We start from the raw sequence: 21,889 nt of genomic DNA, 5'->3' as shown, positions 1-21,889 counted from the left end.
ATTTCCATCTTTCCTGTCTTTTGCCTAAACATCTATTTTAAGATTCTGTCCTTAGGTATCTTGCAGTGCTGCTCGATTTTCCCAGGAATCTTATTCATTCCCATGACGTCCCTGGGCTGCTCTCCCACAATGCAGTTTTCAGTGTTTCCTGAGTTTCATGCCTGTATTTCAAGCCATCTCTTTTATATTCACATAGAACCTTCAGTCTAGAGTCATTCTCTTGTCTGGCTCACCTGCTTTGGTTACTGTACAGTATTTGTTCAGTGAACTTGGCTTAGAATTACTGCAAGTGGAGGATATTTTTGTTACCACCTCCAATTTCTTCACCGAGCGCACTGAACTAAAGATGACAATGATGCTGCTAGTTATTGATGGAACTACTGACAATACTTCACTTTGAGGACAATCCCACAAGGAATACTACCAGGCTTAGGAATATCACTTCCTTCCCTTTCTTCCTCCCCTATCGATTAAGTGTTCATAGTGATAATCGGTATAGATTACTATGTGATCGCCATAGCTATATAGCTTTACTCACCATCCATTGCTGAGTATTCTTTGAGCAGCAACTTTATGCCCTTAGGCACAGTTCCAGCTGCTGGGGATAGAGTGGCAAATGGGACAGAAATGGTCCCTCCTGTCTGGAGCTTGCATTCTGGTGGGTGGGTGTGGTGGGTTACACTTACAGATAATTAAGCAAGGATATTTCTCAGTGATGTGCTATGAAAAAAACAAGCAAGGGAACGAGAATGCAATACTGGGACAAGGAGTGTAACCTTAGATAGGGTGGAGCAGTGTATTAGTCCACTTTCACACTGCTATAAGGAACTGCCTGAGACTGGGTAATTTATAAAGAAAAGAGATTTAATAGACTCACAGTTCCGCATGGCTGGGGAGGCCTCAGGAAACTTACAATCCTGTTGGAAGGGGAAGCAGGCATGTCTTACATGGCAACCGGAGAGAAAGAGTGTGAAGAAGGAACTGTCAAACACAAAACCATCAGTGTCGTGAGAACTATCACAAGAATAGCATGGGAGAAACTGCCTCCATGATCCAATTACCTCTCACCAGGTCCGTCCCTTGACACATGGGGATTATGGAGATTACAATTCGAGATGAGATTTGAGTGGGGACACAGAGCCAAACCATATCAAGCAGAAAGGCCACTTTCAGGGTGAGCGTATGGGTGGATGTCGAAATGATGACAAGAAGCCAGTTTCTAGAGAGGCACAGTGGCTCACTCATTCTAAGTGTGCTGCAAAGCCCCTTTAGTGAAGAAATCTACTTCTCAAACATAATTGTCAGAATAATGAAGGGTAACATGATTATTCACATTTAATCGACTTCATTTACATAGATAAAGCCTAAAGGAAAAATCCAATCTGTATTTATGTGCATGCACTGATGTTTAAAAATCCACTGGAGGAAAAAGAAAATTTAGTCAGCAAAATCTTTTCCAGATAAATGCTAGAAATCATTATTCCAAGAAAATAATCCTCCACTTTTACTATATGTGTGTGTGTGTGTGTGTGTGTGTGTATACTCATTAAAAAATACATAAGAGCTCCCCCATGGCTTGAGAGTATTTTATGAAGTTATAAAAATCAGTATTACCTGTCAAGTACTATCTGTTACATGTGCAATCAAAACTGTTGAGGTTACCTGAATAAAAAAATCCCTGATGTCTATTACAGAAAGCTTTTAATAGAACTTGCCTTGGCAATTTACTCCAAATCTTTTTTCCCCAGCTCAATATAATATTGCTACCTAATTTTGTGACTGCACAAAACCATTTTAGGTACCACTTGGGAATAAGTATTAAGAGTTCAAGTAAGGCTGGGTGCAGTGGCCAACGCCTGTAATCCCAACACTTTGGGAGGCCAAGGTGGAAGGATTACTTGGGGCCAGGAGTTCAAGACCAGCCTGGGTAACAGAGCAAGACCTTCATCTACACAAATATAAAAATAAAAAATTAGATGTAGTGACACGAGCCTACAGTCCCAGGTAATTTGGGAGGCTGAGGTGGGAGGGTTGGTTGAGCCGAAGAGTTCAAGGCTGCAGTAAGCTGTGATCACACCACTGCACTCCAGCCTGGGTGACAGAGCAAGATCCTGTGTGAAAGAGAGTTCAAGTAAATGCAAATGATGTTTTGGCAACCTTTTCTCAGAAGATTCTGCATTGGAATAAAGACTATAATATTAAACTACTATGTGTATATCGTTTCTACAGTTATATACACTGCAGTGTCTTTTACAGGTATATAAGGTCAATGGCCCTAGTCTAATTCAGGTTTAAACTAGTGCTTGCCTTGTAACTCTGCAAGTGATCAATAATCTCTTAATACTGAAAGTCACAAAATAGGATAAAATGTTCTGTTGCTAGTCCCATAAAGCTTACTAGATTTTTTTCCCCATTCTCCCCAATCTTAGGAGAAACTTGACTAAAGATGTGAGATAAAATTATTTATTGCAAAAAGTAAATGATCATCTCCCCAGCCCCATTCCCAAAGTCACTTGAGCCTTTGCAATCCAATTTGAGATCACTTTAAAAAACCTTCCCCCGTAACATGTCCTTGTGTTTTTGTTTTTTCCTCCAGTTAAAGTGATTAATTGGAAAGGGGAGCATTAGGTGACATTCCTTGCCTTGAGACAGCTGGTGGTTTCCTACACCCTGTAGTGGTAACTCCAGACATGGAGCAGCTAGAGCTGCGGACAGTTACTGCTGCAGACAGGGCTGCGTCCCATGACTCATTATGTTTCAGTTCGGTTTCTAAATCTCCCCCAGTAAAAATCCTCCCCCTGGAACCATCTGCTCTTTGGACAAGCTTCTGCCCCCTGAACCTGGTGCAATCAGGGTCTGCTCTAGGCTTTGCAGAGCTGGGAGGAATTCCCTGGGCCTCCGGCTTACGCTGTCCAAGGTGCTGAATACCGTACTCAGTGTGTTGCCACTGGCTGAGCCGGTGCAACCTTTCACCCGTGAGAAACGTTTTCCAAGACAGGACAGTGTTATGGAGCATGGACTCAAGCCTTGGGCCATCTACATCCGTTCCTTCTCCACCAAGATGAGTTGGGCGACCTTGGCCACGTGACCCCCACCTTTCTGAGCCAAAGCACTTAAAACACATAATAAACATTCAAAACCATAGCACTTAGAATCAGGAAGTCCTTTTATCGTTTTTCACAGTATAAGGCACTTATGTTTTGATATCATTCTCTTTTTTTAAAGGCAAATGAATTACAAGTGAACACACTAGTCATGGCCCATCAGAATGATAGATGCTTACGTACAAAAACATTTCCTGACTTCTTTCTGAACCTCTTGCCTCTCGGAAACACTGCTATTTGCTTACTTAAAAAGTGGTGAGAATTTAATATGATTCTCTCCTCCTTTTTAAAAAATTAAATTTGTATAAATATAAGGCATACAAGTACAGTTTTGTTACACGGATATATTGCGAAGTGGTGAAATCCGGGCTTTTCCTGCAACCAACACCAGAAAAGTGTACACTGTACCCATTAGGTAATTTCTCATCCCTTACCCTCCTCCCACTCTTCTGAGTCTCCAATGTCTGTTCCACACTCTATGTTCATGGGTACACTTTATTTAGCTCCCATTTATGAATGAGAACATGAAGTATTCGACTTTCTACTTCTAAGTTATTTCACTTAAGATAGTGGCCTCCAGTTCCATCCAGGTTGCTTCAAAAGACAAGGTTTCATTCTTTTTAATGGCTGAATAGTATTCCATTGTGTATACATACCACATGTTCTTTATCCAATCATCTATTGATGTGATTCCCTTTTCTTTGCATATTCTTGGGGTACTTTTGAATCAGTTCTTTTAAGTTTTGGGGGAAGGAGATTTGGTTTCATTTTCATTACTTTCAATTATCTCCATTTTCCTTCCGCAAACCCATGTGCTACAATTCAGAGCATTCTGCATGTGTAAGAACAGAGTGAGAGCTCCTTTTCATTTCCCTCTGGAGGAACCCCCATCCTGGAATCAAAGTCCTCTGTTTATGATCCAAATGTCACCACATCTCAAGTCTCAATGTGTGTGTGTGTGGTTTGTTTGTTTTTTTGAGACAGAGTCTTGCTCTGTTGCCCAGGCTGGAGTGCAGTGGCATGATCTTGGCTCACTGCAACTCCTGCCTCCTGAGTTCCAGCGATCTCCTGCCTCAGCCTCCCGAGTAGCTGGGATTACAGGTGTGCACCAGCATGCCTGGCTAATTTTTGTATTTTTAGTAGAGATGGAGTTTCACCATGTTGGCCAGACTGGTCTCAAACTCCTGATCTCAGGTGATCTGCCCGTCTCAGCCTACCAAAGTGCTGGGATTACAGGCGTGAGCCACTGCGCCCGGCCCAATGTGTGGTTGTTATTAGCTATGCCCTTTAACGAACTCCTTTTCTTGACCTCCTATACCTGCACCTGTTGTAAAGAAACAAATACAAAACAAGATTTCAGCAAAACACTAAAAGAAGAGCATTCTAGTTTTTTAAAAAATTTAATTTTCTTGTGGCACATAACAATGAACTCTGGTGTCACCAACCTATTGTATAATTAACTTCTCACCTTTTGTTCCTTATGAATTTACATATTTAATTATCTTTCCATTTAATTTCCCATGGTTTTGCTACGTTGACTAAACTCTGTAATGAGAAAGTCTTTTAATTTAATAGACTTTGCAGGTCATGTGTAACCAGCTTTGGAAGTCATTTTAGGATTACTGAGTGCTGTTTCATAATGCTGTACGTTTTTCCTGCCAGGATTTGGAGTACCTAGGTTATTTGTCCACCAGAACAATGGCTGTAAAGGAGAAAATTGAGCAATGGTCAGAAGCTGCTGAGAAGATGCAGTAAAACAGGTTACATAAAAAACAATGCTGATTTGAAATAACCTATGCGCTTTTGTCAAGGGATTTTGCATTAGAGCATTTAATCCAAGTCAGGGCCAATTCAGAGGATGTGGCTGAAGGCACCGTTTTGGCCTTTTTGTTTCTTTTGAAAGCTCTGCATACATTCCCACTTTTTCTGTCAAAGTGGACAAAACAAAGAGTCTCATGAGTGGAGGGGCATTCTGATCCCAAGAGACCACCCATCTGTGGAGTGGCTACACAGCCAGAATGTGGATGTGAACAAACTCAAAATGTGCTGCCCAGCGACTGGAGAAGCGGCGTTTTAGAGCTTTGGTTTCAGTCTCTTGGAGGAGATTTTCATAAATGGCCAATTTATGTGCAAAGGTGACTTTTCTAGGCACCCAGGAAGGCAAATTTAAGCTCCGAGCTGTATCAACTGCATTCTGTTCCTATCATCAGAAGTCTCAGAATTTAACAGTAAATGGTGGCTACTTGGCTCCTTGTCAAAATAAGTCTGCATGGCTCTCCCAACAAGGGAGACGGCTGTTCGTTCTGCTGGAAAGGAAAGGAGATGAACTTTGTTTTGCCTAGCGTTTTGGGAATCATGACCACAATTTAATACAATCAGGTGTAGTTTAAGGAATTATCAAAGATCATACTTGGCTATCAGATTGGAATTGAGGTCGATAGGCAGACTTTGATCATATGCTAACCAGAAAACAATCCAATTCAAAAGTGGAGTTGAGAAACACAGCATTAGGAGAATTTATTCAAACATCCAAGCAGAGATAGTCTAATATTTTAAAAACTGATTTCCAGGATCACTCGCTCCATTTTAAAGGAAACGCAGTTCTATTTTGAATATAATTCAGGATAGGGCCCCAGCTCTCTGATTTATGCAAAAAGACATAAATTCACAAACCTGCCTGGGCTATTTTTATATTTCAGCAAGGGGTTATATGCAGCTGCTGTTTCTGGCAAAATAAAAAAATAGTGCAAGTGAAAAGTGAACGGGAACAGGAATGAGCGTCATTTTTTCTTGATCAAATCCATGAGATCGTCTTCTATTCCTTTCTCACTCAGCTCATCTAGACTGTAGTATCGGTGAACAATTTTCTCAGCGGTGACCACCACGACTCGGAGCCCGTGGGGGTCTCTGCCAAGCTGGCATCCAATGGCAGATGACACCACCATGTCGAGGTTCTGGTAGGTACCCCCGGCATTCCTGTGGTAGTGGCCTGAGAACACGACTTTGACACCTGCAGGGAAGGGAAAAAGACATTAGGCGGCCGAGGACTTCCATTAGGTAACCTGGGGTCTCCAGCATTTTATTCTGCGAACAATAATATATCAAATATATTATTAAACCATCATGCAGAATTATCATATTAAATGTATAATATTATTCTGTATATAATCAACAAATAGAAAGTGTATGTGACATCCAGAATCTTTGAAAGGATACTTCATATGTATATTATTAACATGTTTGTCATAACTAGTACAAAGAAGTACTAGGGAAGAAAATGAGAGAAGGAAGATGAAGTGAATGACTTTGAGAAAAGACAAAGGAGACTGAAGAAAACATTCTGAGTCCTATAGAAATATCAAGATGACAAAAGTTATGTCTTTTAAAAATAACATTTATGGCCAGGGATGGTGGCTCATGCCTGTAATCCCAGCATTTTGGGAGGCCAAGATGGGTGGATCACTTGAGGTCAGGAGTTCGAGACCAGCCTGGCCAACATGGTGAAACTCTGTTTCTACTAAAAATATAAAAAAAAATGGCCGGGCATGGTGGCTCATGCCTGTAATCACAGCACTTTGGGAGGTCAAGATGGGTGGATCACAAGGTCAGGAGTTTGAGACCAGCCTGGCCAATATGGTGAAACCTCATACTAAAAAATACAAAAATTAGCTAGGCGTGGTGGCAGGTGCCTGCAGTACCAGCTACCTGGGAGGCTGAGGCAGAAGAATCACTTGAACTCGGGAGGTGGAGGTTGCAGTGAGCCAAGATCATGCCACTGCACTCTAGCCTAGGCAACAGAGCGAGACTCTGTCTCAAAAATAAACACATAAACAAACAAACAAATAAATAATACAAAAAAATTAGGAGGGCCTGGTGGCAGGTGTCTGTAATCTCAGCTACTCAGGAGGCTGACGCAGGAGAATTGCTTGAATCCAAGAGGCAGAGGTTGCAGTGAGCCTAGATCGTGCCACCGCACTCCAGCCTGGGCGACAAGAGCAAGACTCCATCTCAAAATAAGTAAATAAAAATAATGTTTATGGCATTCTAATTAAGATAGCAGAGCATGTTTGACATATGATGAACCCCCTCTGCTCCAAACAGCCGTAATGGATGAAACGTAAAACAGAAAACCCAAGGACACAGGTAGGCTCAAAAACAAAACAAACAGCTCTACAGGCCAGACACAAAACAGAGAGGCAAAGTCACGAGTGGGAGTAAAATGTCACCAGGAGTTCAGCTCTTAGAAGATCATAGAGACTGAAAGCATTTTCAGGGGAAAACGGGGAAAATAAAGCCTGGCTCCCTGCTGAAAGAAGGGCTGTTGTCGGTGCCTCTGTTTATGGAAGGAGGCTGAAGAATGCTGCTACTGCCTGGGGCTGGGGAAGTGATAGGCTGGTAAATGTTTCACATGTTATTTTTTTTTTTAAAGACCTGATTTGTCACATTTGTCAATTTTCATGGTGTAAATACTTCCATTGTGGCCGTGGCTGACTGATTTCAAGTTGCCAAGGTGATGTCATTGAACCAGATGTAGAAGAGATGCCCAGTAGTGCCCATTACATATATATCAGATCTGTTTCTACCATAGAGATACAAGAGCTGCCAACAGCCTCAAGAGCATGGATCACAGCAATATTTAGCAAAAGAATTACAAAGTGATCAGTTTTGAGTATTTATTACCTTTGCTTTTTAATATAATCTATTTAATGCTGAGTTTATATAATTATTAATAATGGCCACTTAACAACCAGCTTACAACATTCCTTAAAATGTAATGATTGGTCCTAATGAGTTAGTAGGAGCTGTCTCCAGCACACCACTGGGCTAAGGCTTACTGCAACCTGAGAGTCTAGGAAGGAAGGAGACACACAGGCTCAAGTCTAGGAACCGAAATGACTTCCCCGATATTACCGTGGGGCCCTAAACCACTATTACAAGGCCTGGTCCTGAATGGGGGTGGGGGTGGAGGTAATGAAAACCACTAGAGAGAGAGAAGTTAGTCAAGAGAGAAAGAATGAGGGAAAAACAAAAAACAAAAAAAATAGCCTTTACTCACATTGACCCTGCAATGAAAAATTCTGCTGCCCATGAAGAAATCACACGTGGTAAAATATTCTACGCACCCTTCAATTGGGAACATAAATTTACTCCAGAAGAAATTAATTATTTAAAATTGTCTGACAAATATGTCAAATCAATGTGTTTAACATATCAAAGAGTCCTTAATAAAGGACTAACACCCATAAAAAGATGTTATGAAACAACATAGGCATAAATTGAATGAGAATAGGAGGTAATGAACGTTTAGAGATAGTGGACACAAAAGAAATATCCATTAAAATTTAAAATAAAAACAACCCTCAATAAATGAGACAGGCCAGGCATGGTGGCTCATGCCTGTAATCCCTATACTTTGAGAGGCTGAGGTGCAAGAATTGCTTGACGCCAGCAGTATGAGACCAGCCTGTGCAATGTAGCAAGACCCCATCTCTGTGAAAAATAATAAAATAAATGAGACCAATTCTAGACATCAATCAAAGAGGAAATTAGTGAACTGAGAGGTAAAACTGAGGAAATGATCCAGAAGACAACACAGAGACCCAGACACGAGCAACAGGAACGTGCTCTTGATTTGAGTTCTCCGAATTCAAAAATTCAAAGGATAGATTAAGATCAGCAGAAGTTTAGAGGAGCTGGTGGAGAAGAAAGGAGAAAATAATAGAAGAATTTGAAGAAATAACAGAAATTTTCCAGAAAAAAGGAAGACACAGGTCCTCAGATAAAAAGTACTACATAGGAAACATGATAGTTAATTCCTACTGACATATGGTGCACTAAAATTGTGGTACAGCAAAGACAAAGAGAAAAACCATAGAAAGAACCGCAGTAAAAACGTTATAAAGAAATGATAATCATACAGATAGCAGGAATCTTAATAATAACAGAATCAAAGAGTAATGCCTTCTAAATGCTGACGGCAAATAACTATGAACCTCAAATTTTATTCCTAGCTAAACTATCATTTAAGTTTGAGGGCAAAAAAAAGACATGTTTGGAACATAAAAACTAAAAGTTTACCATGTCTAAATCTTCACTGAAAGAATTGCTTCAGCAAAAGAAAGGATGAAATATTAAAAAATAATGATGAGCAAACACCAATATTTTGGTAAACTGAGTTAACTATTGATTTTTTTAAACCTATTTTTTAATGTTAAAAGTGAAACTAAACATCAAAAATGTCAAGATAGGGAGTTCGGTGGAAACTTAAAGCATATATAAGTTATTGCCATGTTTGGAAGGGAGATAAGAACACGGAATAACCTGATACTTTGAAAGAAAAAAAATGTATAGTTACCTTATTTCTTTAAAATGTTTGGGCATAGCAGCCAAACTAAACTTCATCAAAATTACCAACTTTTGTGCTCCCAAAACATTATAAAAAATGAAAAGACAACCCATGGAATGGGCAAAAATATTTGCAAATCATGTATCTAATAAGGGTCTAATACCCAGAAAACATAAAGAGCTTTTACAACTCAACCAAAAGACAACCCAATTAACAAGCGGGAAAGGATTTAAACAGACATTTCTTCAAAGGAGATACACAAATGGCTGACAATCACATGAAAAGATGCTCAACATCGTTTATCTTTAGGGAAATGCGATTAGCGACAATGGGATAACCACTTCATATCCACTCGGATGGCTGTGATGAAAGAGATGGAAAGCAACCAGTGTTCACAGGGATTTGGAGAAATTAGAACCTTCATACAGTGCTGGTGGGGAAGTAAAATGGTACAGTTCTTTTGGAAAACATTTTGGCAATTCCTCAAATGTTAAACACGTATTTACCATAATTGTGCTATTTCACTCCTAAGTATGTATCTAAGAGAAAAGAAAACATTTGCCCATGCAAAAACTTGTAGGTGAGTATTCATAGCAGCATTTTTCAAAAGAGCCTAAAATATGGAAGCAACCTAAATGTCCATCAGTTGACGATGGGTAAACAAAATGTGGTCTACCCATACAATGGGATGTTATTCAACCACGGAAAAGGAATAAAGTATTGATACATGCTGCAATGTAGATGCACCTTACAAATATTAAGCTAAGTGAGATAAGCCACTTGCAAAAGGCCCCATCTTGTAGGCTTCCATTTAAATAAAATGTCCAGAATAGCTAAATCCACAGAGAAAGTAGATCAGTGGTTGCTAGGGGCTGAGGGAAGGATGGAATGGGAGAGTGACTGCTGACAGGTGCAGGGTTTCTTTGTGGAATGGTAAAAATGGTCTGCAGTTAGATCATGGTGATAGTTGCACAACCTTGTGAATATATTAAAACGACTAAATTTGATACTTCAAAAGAGTGCATTTTATGGTATGTGAATTATAGCTCAATAAAAATGCAAAAAAATTACAGGAAGAGGAGGAAGCTAAAATGATCCATATCGTAACAATGGATTAGAGTTGGAGATATCAGTGGTAATTCATGTTTAGCTTAATATCACTGTGGTATCACATAGAAATATTTATAGATGTGTATATACACAGGCCAGTACACAGACATTCATTTCCTTGCTCTGTCAGCTGAGAGCCCCTAGAAGTATGTATTAGCAATGAGAGCACCTAGCACTCAGATCTGGCTTCCTAGTAAGGATTCTCTAATAAAAGGAACTATGGCTCCTTGGAGAAATGGCTACCATAGCATTGAGCAAGAAATACAGAAGATGAACCTGGAACATCTTGTGTTGCCAGAAAGGAAAGTGGTGCTCAGAAACAAAAACCCTGCAACGATGGGGTATGGCAAATGGACACAGGAATCAAGTGACAGGATTCCCAATGGCCAAAGCTTAACAATCTGAGTGGTGAAATAAACTAGTGTTGAATTACAACCCAAAGTATAAAAAAATCCAAGAAGCGGTCAGGCGCACTGACTCATGCCTGCAATCCCAGCACTTTGGGAGGCCAAGGTGAGAGGATCGCTTGAGGCCAGGAGTTCAACCAGCCTGGGCAACATAGTGAGATCCTGTCTCTACAAAACATGACAAAATTAGCAGGTGTGGTGGCTCATGCCTGTGGTCTTAGCTCTCAGGAGGCTGAGGTGGGAGGATTGCTTGAGCCTGGAAGTTTGAAGCTACAGTGAGCTATGACTGGGCCATTGCATTCCAATTTGGGTGACAGAGAGACCTTGTCTCTAAAAACAAACAAATAAAAACTTCGCAAGACCATAATAATAAACTACTGAATAAATAAATAAATATAAATAAATAATAAACTACTGAATAAATAAATAAATAAATGGTAGGGGGAGAAACATCTCTACACGCAGAAGAGTAACAAATAAATGACACAGACACCCCACCCTCTAGGAAGTACAGCATCTTTCTTCATTCCTTAGGTGTGGGCTGTGCATCGTGACTTCTGTTCAAAGAGTATAGTTTAAAGAGAAGGTTAAAAAAAAAAAAAGAATATATTTACAGTGAAGAAACTGGACAAACACCAAAAGTGATAAGTCACATGGTTAGTATGTGCTCTTGATATGAATGTGATAAAAATGGCACTTCACCTCTGTGGTCTTCCACCCCCAAATCCATCACCCCAGTCTAATCCAGAGAAAAACATCAGACACATTCCCAAGAGAGACACCTCATATCAAATACCTGACCAGCATTCCTCAAAACTGTCATCAAAAACAAGGAACGAGTGAGAAACTGTCACAGCCAAGATGAACTGAAGCACATACGATGACTAAATGTAAATGATCCATGTGTTTTTATTTTTTAAATTATTTATTTATTTTTTATATATTTTTTGAGGTGGAGTCTCACTGTGACGCCCAGGCTGAAGTGCAGTGGTGCGATCTCGGCTCACTGCAACCTCCGCCTCCCAGGTTCAAGTGATTCTCCTGCCTCAGCCTCCTGAGTAGCTGGGATTACAGGTGCCTGCCACCATGCCCAGCTCATTTTTGTATTTTTAGTAGAGATGGGGTTTCACCATGTTGGCCAGGCTGGTCTCAAACTCTTGACCTCAAGTGATCAACCTGCCTTGGCCTCCCGAAGTGCTGAGATTACAGGTGTGAGCCATCGCGCCTGGCTGTATTTTTAAAAGTATACTTAACCCCTGTACCATTTTCTCCATTCATTAACATATTACATCAGGATAATATATTTGTTACAATTAATGAACCAATATTGACATATTCAGATTAATTAAAGCCCATGATTAGATTCCCTTAGTTTCTTCCTAATGTCCTTTTTCTGTTCCAGGATCTGAATGATTTTACTAGTTCCACACTGGGGAACAGGAAGGAAACAGAGATTGAGAATGGTGGTAAAGAGGGGTAAGGGAAAGAAAATGAGGAGACAGGAGAACAAGGGGAGAGAAAGAGAAGGGGCATGAAGGGAATATGCTGATAGCCTCTGCTTCTGGTGAGTGGGTTCTGGGAGGCTGTAAAGAGAGCTCTTGGGACTATAGCTACCTGTGCTGGCGGGAACTGGAGATTCACCTGTGGGCAGGTGTGGATCAGCTCAGGTGCATAAAGTACTCAGCCTTCCCTACTTAAGACAGCCGCAGGTGGAGAAAAACAGCTACAGTCATGTGCAGCACACGGATGTTTTGGTCAATGATGAACGCCATATATGAAGGTGGTCCCATAAGATTATAATGCTGTATTTTCACTGTACCTTCTCTATGTCTAGATACACAAATCCCTACCATGGACGTTTTGGTCAACGATGGACGCCATATATGAAGGGGTCCCGTAAGATTATAATGCTGTATTTTCACTGTACCTTCTCTATGTCTAGATACACAAATCCCTACCATGGACGTTTTGGTCAACGATGGACGCCATATATGAAGGGGTCCCGTAAGATTATAATGCTGTATTTTCACTGTACCTTCTCTATGTCTAGATACACAAATCCCTACCATGGACGTTTTGGTCAACGATGGATGCCATATATGAAGGGGTCCCGTAAGATTATAATGCTGTATTTTCACTGTACCTTCTCTATGTCTAGATACACAAATCCCCACCATTGTGTTACGGTTGCGTGCAATATCCAGTACAGTACCATGCTGCATGGTTTGCAGTCTAGGAGCCATGGGCTACAGCACACAGCCTAGGTGTGCAGTAGACTACACCATCTAGGTTTGTGTAAGGACACTGTGATGTTTGCAACACGACAAAATTGCGTAACGATGCATGGCTGTAATTCCATTTACTTCTTATTAGGATTTGAACAGAAAGAACTCATGTTAAGGGGGCAATCTAGCAATACTGTCGCACATTTTACTGCACATTCCCTTGGCCCAAAAAAACCATTTTGGTAGACAGTTATCCTTCAGAAATCCCCAGGGAAAAGCCCCAAGATGTATCAGTGTTGTACCTGTGGACATTAATATATGGTTCAACGTGCATTGCAGTACGGTTAGTAATGTTTATTTATGGAAGACCTGTTAAATGACATTATGCACATTTTTTAAAAAGAGGTAATTTACATATACTGTCACCAAACGGTGCCAAATACCATTAATATGTATAGCACACTGCTGCAAAAACATCGTGTGATCCTCCGTAAAATAATGTATGCCTTAGAAGGTTTGTGTGCATATACGGGTATGTGTGCCTATTTGTGCATATGTATACCTAAGAGGGTATGTGTGCACAGACATTAAACTGCTTATAGTGGTGATTCCAGGTGAGAGGTGTGGGGTGGGATTAGTGAGAGGTGCGTCATTCTCTCTTATTGCAGTAGTGTAATGCTTACAATGATCACGAATTAATCTGGTGATCAGGAATGAAATCCCAGCACTTTTGGAGGCCGAGGCGGGTGGATCAGTTGAGGAGTTCAAGAACAGCCTGGCCAAGACGGCAAAACCCCATCTCTACTAAAAATACAAAAACTAGCCAGGCGTGGTGGCAGGCGCCTGTAATTCTAGTTACTTGGAAGGCTGAGGCAGGAGAATCGCTTGAACTCGGGAGGCGGAGCTTGCAGTGAGCCGAGATTGTGCCACTGCACTCCAGCCTGGGTGAGAGCAAGACCCTGTCTCAAAAGAAAAGAAAAAAGAAAAGAGAAAAAAGAAAAGAAAAAGAAACATCAGGGCAACATGAACAGGGCAGGGTGGTGTGACAGATGCAGCCACTGCCACTCCAGGGCACAAACTGTGCGGTTCTCAGATTGCACCTGGAACTGCTGGGTTGGGCGCCCGATGGGTCCTCGCCATAAATAGGCAACTGAAAGGCTCCCATCGTACAGACCGGAGGGGTGGTGGAAATGACTGCCTCCTCTGTGGCTTTCCTGGGGTTTCAAAGCTAGTCTGCAGCTCAAATGAGACCGCATGAGATCAGCCCTGCCTGGGGGAACACTGAACGGCTGGACAGAAAGCACTTAGCATTATTATTTCTTTGCATGCTAAATTATGTTTATGAGATTTGGCTCTTCATGCCTAACTCATAGTTGCAAACTGTACTATTCTGGAAAGAATGTCTGGCAATTTTGAAAGAAGCTTGCATTAGCCATAATTAGCTGTAAAAACTCATTTATGTTTAAATTTCACACCATATTGATTGGCATTAACAGAGAGGGGAGCATTTAATGGTGATTGTTCAAGTGCCCAGAGGACCTCTCAGAGCGGGTCTCCCCAGACCGCGGACAGCTGTGCCTCTCTGTAATATGCATGTCCTCTCCATCTGCCCCTCAGGGCTCACCAATTATTGTTAATGTCCTAAGTCACAGAAAATGTGACCAAACGAGGATTCTTAGAGTAGCAAAGATGCTGCAAGACGACTAGCAATAAAGATGAGGCCGGGTGCGGTGGCTCCCACTTGTAATCCCAGCATTTTGGGAGGCCGAGGTAAGAGGATCGCTTGGGGCCAGGAGTTTGAGACCAGCCTCGGCAACACAGTAAGATCCTGTCTCTACAAAAAATTTATCAAATCAGCCAGGCATGGAGGTGCATGCCTGTAGTTCCAGCTACTCGGGAGGCTGAGAAGGGAGGATTGCTTGAGCTCAGGAGTTAGAGGTTGTAGTGGGCTATGGTTGCACCACTGCACTCCAGCTTGGGCAACAGAGCAAGACCCTGTCTCAAAATAATAATAATAAATAAAGATGAGAGAAACTACTAGTGAGCAAAGCAGTTGGGTTCAAAACCTTCTCCTTCTGGTAAAAGAGATTTCTCCCCCAATTCCAATGAGGAACTTGGCCTTCTGGGGTCCTGCATGAAAAAAATCAAGCAATGACTATGTGATGAGTTTACAAAGAGATGGCCAGGCAGGGGGCAAAAGTCTGTCTCAGAAGTAGGAAGATGTGACTAACTCTGTCCTCGTGGGTTCTGATGCTGAGTTCAAGGCTCTGGCATGCTCCTGGCTGGCTCAAGGAGTCTGAAACGAGGAATGAGATGTTGAGCTGGAAAATGGGGGAAACACTTCTTGGGTTGGAACCATATCCAGAAGAAGCCTGGTGAGTTTCCAGACGTGGGGGTTTCTGAGTCTATTTCTCAGCTCCAGGGAGGCCTGGAAGTTCTGAACCCGGAATATTTCTCCTAGTTCCACCTCCAGTAAGGGCAACCACTCCAGGTGGAGTGAAAGGAGGAGGGGCCTGGAAGGGGGTGGCACAGCAGCGGGACGCTCTGTATCCTACATCCTGTTTTACTGAATCCTCCCAATGCACCTCTGTCCTAGGGACTCACGTCGTCTCCATTTTACAGATGAGAAAACTGAGGCCCAGAGAAGTTAAGAAACAAACACAAAGCCACAAAGCTAGACAACAGGCCATCGAGGATCAGAACTCGGGGTACTCAGACATCAGAGCCCATTCTGCTTTGGGACCTTGGACCCATTACAGACCTCCGTGAGTTGGCATTTCCTCTTCTGTACCATGAATAAAAATGACAGCCCATATCACAGGTGGCAGAGGTCTAGGGGGGAGCATGGGTGTCAGTACCAAGCTCCTCATCGCCCCACCCAGGAGGCTTTCTCCAGGGCAGGGCCAGCTTCTCACTGCTGGAGGGGGGCACAAAGCATGGCAGTCCAGCTCTGCAACATGCAGCCTCTCTCCGAGTTATAATCCTCTCCCTTTCATGCCGACAGGCCATGAGGACCTGTAAGAAGTTTTACCCATCTCAGCTTTCTATTAGCTTTTGATAGGGAAGCATTGATTCACAACTCGATGAAGGTAAGGAATCTATTAATAAATCTTGGTTTCCCTGATGGGGGATTGATTTTAGTGATGTTTTCAAGAGTTGGGCAGAATTTCCACTCAGACTGTGCATCAGTCATCTGTGGCTGACATGCCTCTATGGTTCCTTAATTGAGTATTATGTATAGATTGTTTTTGAATTATGAACTGCTGTAAGGAGATGACAGGCATCTTTTTAAATTACTGCCAGAAGAATTTCCAGCAAAGGCAGCCACTGCATCAACAAAGGATGATTTCTGTGGCATTAGCTTCGTATGTTTTTTCTCCATGGTATCAAGTCATGAAGATGCTATAAAAGCTATTTTTAAGCTATCTTGATTCAAGTTCATTTCAAATCAATCAGAGGATTGGGACTCAGTCGCTGTATAATGTAATATTCTAATATTGGAAACCTGCTTCAAATCAATCAGGAAATTGAGATGCAACCCAGTACAATTCTGATACTAAACACTGGACTTCTTTAATGCCTTGGTGTTGGGGCTTAGACCGGGAAAGTGTAAACACACTCCAATTGGACAGCTTTTACTTTTATCCTGTATCAGACTATATTTGTGAAAATGTGATCCAGCTTTACGTTGCCAACTATAACAGTGAAAACTGCATTGCAAACCATCACTCACCCTGAATTTATTCTGTCTCAGTGGCAGGGAAAAATGTGACACAAATAAAAAAGAGGGAGAGAAATGGAAAGTTAAAAAAGGAAAGGTTGGTTGTGAATGTACAGAAGGTAGGTATAAACAATCCCTCCTGCTGGTACAGACTTTCCTTAGCAGGCTTTGAGATAAGAGATTCTGGCCAGGGGTGGCCAGGGGTCAAAGGGGAAGAGACAGATGTTTCTTAAGTGGGTTTGGGAGGTGCAGATTGGGAATATGAAATCGTGGTTAAGCCCCACCTGACTCATTCAGGAAGAGGTTCTTCACTTTGTGTTGTCAACTGGGGAATTCTAGATTCCAGCATATTTACTCACTGTCATCAGAATTTCCCTGGTATATATCTTCCCCGGTGCCTCAATGCCTGTGGCCCAGGACTGCCAGGGGATCCGGGTAAGGTGGGAGGCTGCTGCTTCAGTTAGTTTGAGGCAATAAACATTTGTTGAGCTCCCTCTTGGTGCCAGGTATTACGGAGTGTGGTGGGACCAACCATTCCCAGCAATCAAGAACTCGAGGTCTATAGCCAGGCAGTCAGAGAAAGAGCTACTCATAACAAAATGCAGAAATCGACATCATTCAGCAGCATTTTATTCACTGGACATCTACGAGCTGCACTTTGCACCCGCATCATCTCACTCAAGCCTGATGAGGACCCTGACGAGGAAGATATCATCCCCTTTTGCAGATGAGGGAATGAGGTACAGAGAGGTTAAGTGACTTGCCTGGATTCACATATCTAAGATGTATACTTGGCTAAGGCCAATTCAGAAGCACAAGCTCTGTCCACCATCTCAGAGGTGCAAAGTGCCAAAGATCACCGTGCCATAGGCCCTGTAAGAAGGCTTCCTGGAGGGGGTGGCTCTGACCTAAACACGTCCTTAATTTCTCCTAGTTCTCTGCTCATGTCTGACCTGAGGCCTGAGGGGGGATCATATTATGGTGGTAATAATAATAATGACGATAAAAATATTTATGGAGTGTTCATTATCTGTCTAGACATTGTTCTAGGCACTTCACTTGTTTTTAGCTCACTTAATTCCCACAGTTTCTCCATGAAGGAGGCATGGTTATTATCTGTGATTTTATCATAGATTTAGAGATGTTCAGTAGTTTGCCTAAGTCAGCTTGTAAGTGGTGAGGCAGGATCTGAACCCAGGAGTCTGTCCCCAGAGTCAGCACTAAAACACCTGCCAAGTGGAGGCAAAGACACACCAGGTGAGGGGAATATCACGAGCGAGTGAAGAGAGTCAAGTGTGTCTAGGAAGCAGCAGACACCAAACGTAAAGGCTCCTGCAGACTGGCAGCTGCTGGGCATCCGAATTTCTTCTTCAGCATTTTTAATCCTCCTGACACCCAACATCAAGAAACTCCTGCACATTTGCCAGAGGACACCACTGAAGGTCAGCTGGTGGGTGGTACCAGAATTCCAGTTCAGATTCTGGCTTGGCTAGAGGATAGGCGAGGGCGGGGAAAGGCGGGGCCAGAGGGCTGCATGGAGCTATAGACTGGCTAAAATGGAATGACTTACAAAAAATTCCAAGGTCGGCTGGGCACGGTGGCTTATGCCTGTAATCCCAGCACTTTGGGAGGCCAAGGCGGGTAGATCACTTGAGGCCAGGAGTTTGAGACCAGCCTGGGCAACATGGAAAACCCCGTCTCTACTAAAAATATAGAGATGTGGATGTGGATGTGGATGTGGTGGTGGACGCCTGTAATCCCAGCTACTTGGGAGGCTGAGGCACGAGAATCACTTGAACCCGGGAGGCGGAGGCTGCAGTGAGCTGAGCTCGTGCCACTGCACTCCAGTTTGGTGGCAGAGCGAGATTCTGTCTCAAAAAAAGAAAAAAGAAAGTGCCATGGTCATGTATGTGTCTCCTTTCTCGTGGTAAGCATCAAAGCATCCCATCACTTCCGACTTCAGCCTTTCACTGATTCAAACCCTCTCATCCCCAAATCCTGTTAACTAGCATGGGATCTTAAAGACATTTTCATGGAACTTCTTTTGAGGATCACTTCGAACTTAATTGACCTGGGTCAGCAAACATTTTCCAGAAAGGTCTGGATAGTAAATATTTTAGCCTTTGTGGGCCATGTGGTCTCTGTCATGACTACTCAACTCTGCCTTCCTTGGTAGCGTGAAAGCAGCCATAGAAACTATATAAGCTTGTGGGCGTGGCTGTGATCCAATAAAATTTTATTTACAAAAACAGGAGGAAGGCCACCCTCACTAATAAAGCATACCATTAAAAAGAATACACTTGGGTAAAGTTCAGCCAAGAGTTCTTGATTCTTCAAAAATCTGAAAGTTTCTGTGCTTCTCAAAAATAAAAATCAAAAAACAGTGACAACAAAGGAAAGAGTAATTTGTAGTTTCATTTATAAAACCACGAATGCCATTTCAAATAAGGGAGGCAAGTGAATTGTGTTAGTGAACACAAAAAAGGTCAACTATTCTGTAAGTAAGAGCATCTGTCCTGATGGTCAGAAAGAGACTTCTATATCTACTTTAAAAGTGTCTACATCCTTCCACCTAAAAACGTAACTCAGATCTAATTCAACTGTTTTTGCCATTATAGGTACCTTGCATTTCCACAGAAATTTTACAATCAGCATGATGATTTCTACAAATAATAAAATTGCTGTAATTTTGATTGGGATTTTGTTGAATCTATCGATCAATCGGGGGGAAAATGCCATATTAACATTGGCCCTGTAATCCATGAACATGGTCTACCTTTCCATTTACTTAGGTCTTTTAAAATTACTTTCAGCAATGTTTTGTAGAGGTAGAGGTCTTGGACATCCTTTGTTATTCCTAGGTATTTCATGTTTTATGGTGCTATTGTAAACTGAATTATTTTTGTAACTTCACTTAACAATTGCTTGCTGATAGTATATAAAAATACAATTATTTTTGTCTATTAATCTTGTATCCTGAGACCTTGCTAAATTCATTTATTCATTCTAGTAACTATTTTGTAGATTCCTGGGATTTTCCAAGTTAAAAAAAAATCACATCATCTGCAAATAGGTCATTTTACTTCTTATCTTTATGTCTCTTCTTTCTTTCTCTTGCTTTTTGCAATAGATAGGATCTCCAATACAATGTTAAAAAGTATTGGTGAAAATAGTCACTCTTTTTCTTGTTGGTTATAAATTTAGTTTTCATATTCCTATTTTGTAGACTTTTGATATGACTGCCAAATTATTCTTCAGAAAAACATAATCAATTTACATACCCAACAAGGATTTGAGAGTTTGATCAATGAGAGCTCATTCTTTGGTGATCTCGCAAAAGCCTTGCAAAGATTAAAAGGGAAACTCTTCAGGAGGACCTAAGATAAACATTTGTTTATCCAGAACTTCTGAGTAACTGCTATCCTCCCCATTCTTTTTTCATGCTGGATAATCCCTTTCATCTTCTTCTGAACAAAGCACATTCACAGAACTTACTATGGTTGGACGTGTGTGTAAAGAGTAGGCAGGTATTCCTTTTACTATTCTTTTTCTTGCATCTTTTGTGTAAGCCTGAAAATATTTCCAAATAAAATGTAAAAAAAGAAAAACAAAACCAAAAACAAAAACAATGCATACTTGCTAAAATTAAACCCAAATGTTGTAAAAATACAGAATATCAAACAAAAGAAAGTGGGAGGAGGGAAATTTCTTGAAATCCCTGTTCCTATTTTAGGAGTTTAGTGTGTATTTTCCAGATAATTTAAATGTGTATACTACTATACATATGTTAGATATAGATCTAAAGAAACATATATACATACACAAAATTTCACAAAAATGGAATAGGCTACATACAGATTTGCAACTTGCTTTTATATATTTGACAATGTATCTTTTACTTATTCCATTCAGGATATGCTGCCCTATTTTAGAGCTACTCACTCACATCCTGAAAACTGTATTTCTGATGTTGGGGCTCAGAAATGGTACCCCAAAACATGGCACTTTGACACGCTCAACTAAAGCAGCAGCCTCAAGGTCTCTCTGACCTTCCCTCCCCAAGAGCAGTGACAGACTGTCTCTGGAATTTCCTTATCTGACTAAGGAGATTTCTTTCTAAAAGAAATGCAATTATCTTAAGAATCCCTCCCTAGGAATCTCATCAAATAACCGAGAAAGATTAGCCAATGGAGAAGAGAAAAGACTAAAAGTCATCACCATGCCCAGACAGACTTTTCTTCCATTCTTCTGAGGGTAGCTCCAAGAGATTACCTGGGAGACTTTATCTACATAATAAGACAACCTTTGTTCACAGTGCAGTTCTGCCTCTTACCTTCCCATAACTTGTTGGTCCCATTCGGTTTCCTAAAAGAATCATTTACAAGATAATGTCTGCTTCCTAGGCCCATTCAACTCCCCTAAAAATCATTTATGATTGCTCAAAATTGCCCACATTTCTCCCATCACCCTCTCCCCTATGAAGAGGGTATATACGCTTCAACCATTTGCCCCCTGAGTCTCATATACTGTATGGCTCTCAAGTTCAGCACGTTAATAAATCTGTACGCATTTTTTCCTGTTCGCCTGTTTATTGTCAGTTCATTTCGACAGTGAACCTTCAGAAGGTGGAACAAATGCTTTCCCTCTGCCCCTACACTGCTATGTAAAATCTAGATTGTCAGATGATCATTCTGTATCTTAATAATAAAAATACTGTAAACTGGGAGGTCAGGAGAGTTCAGAGCCTTTCCACCCTCTAAGGACTACTCACATGCATGGGGACACACATAGTTACTACAGCTTCTCAGAGAGCATCTGGGATTCAGGGGGCAGAGACGGCCCCCAGAGAAGAAGGAGTCTTGCCTGCACAGCCCCTCTGACCTGGGTCTTGGGGGAGAAGCCCAGCTTCTCCTGCTTGCTGTATCATCAGCATGAGAAGAGAGACACTCTCGGGTTACGGAGTGCCCAAGCCAAGC

General features: G+C 41.5%; 1 protein-coding gene across 2 annotated transcripts in view; it reads right to left on the bottom strand.

Moving 5' to 3' along the window:
• Nucleotides 1-4,488: 4,488 nt before the first annotated feature.
• Nucleotides 4,489-21,889, bottom strand: part of CPPED1 (calcineurin like phosphoesterase domain containing 1) — a 141,408-nt gene continuing 124,007 nt past the window's right edge. Inside the window, exon 3 of one of the 2 annotated variants that reach the window (XM_054533030.2) lies at nt 4,489-6,114. In XM_054533030.2, coding sequence (XP_054389005.1) covers nt 5,885-6,114 — 230 coding nt within the window. In that variant the 3' untranslated portion in view covers nt 4,489-5,884. 2 annotated transcript variants of the gene reach the window in all.

Source organism: Pongo abelii, chromosome 18, assembly GCF_028885655.2.
Source record: "Pongo abelii isolate AG06213 chromosome 18, NHGRI_mPonAbe1-v2.0_pri, whole genome shotgun sequence".
Taxonomy (NCBI): Eukaryota; Metazoa; Chordata; class Mammalia; order Primates; family Hominidae; genus Pongo; species Pongo abelii.
This window is presented reverse-complemented; position numbering and strand designations above follow the sequence as displayed.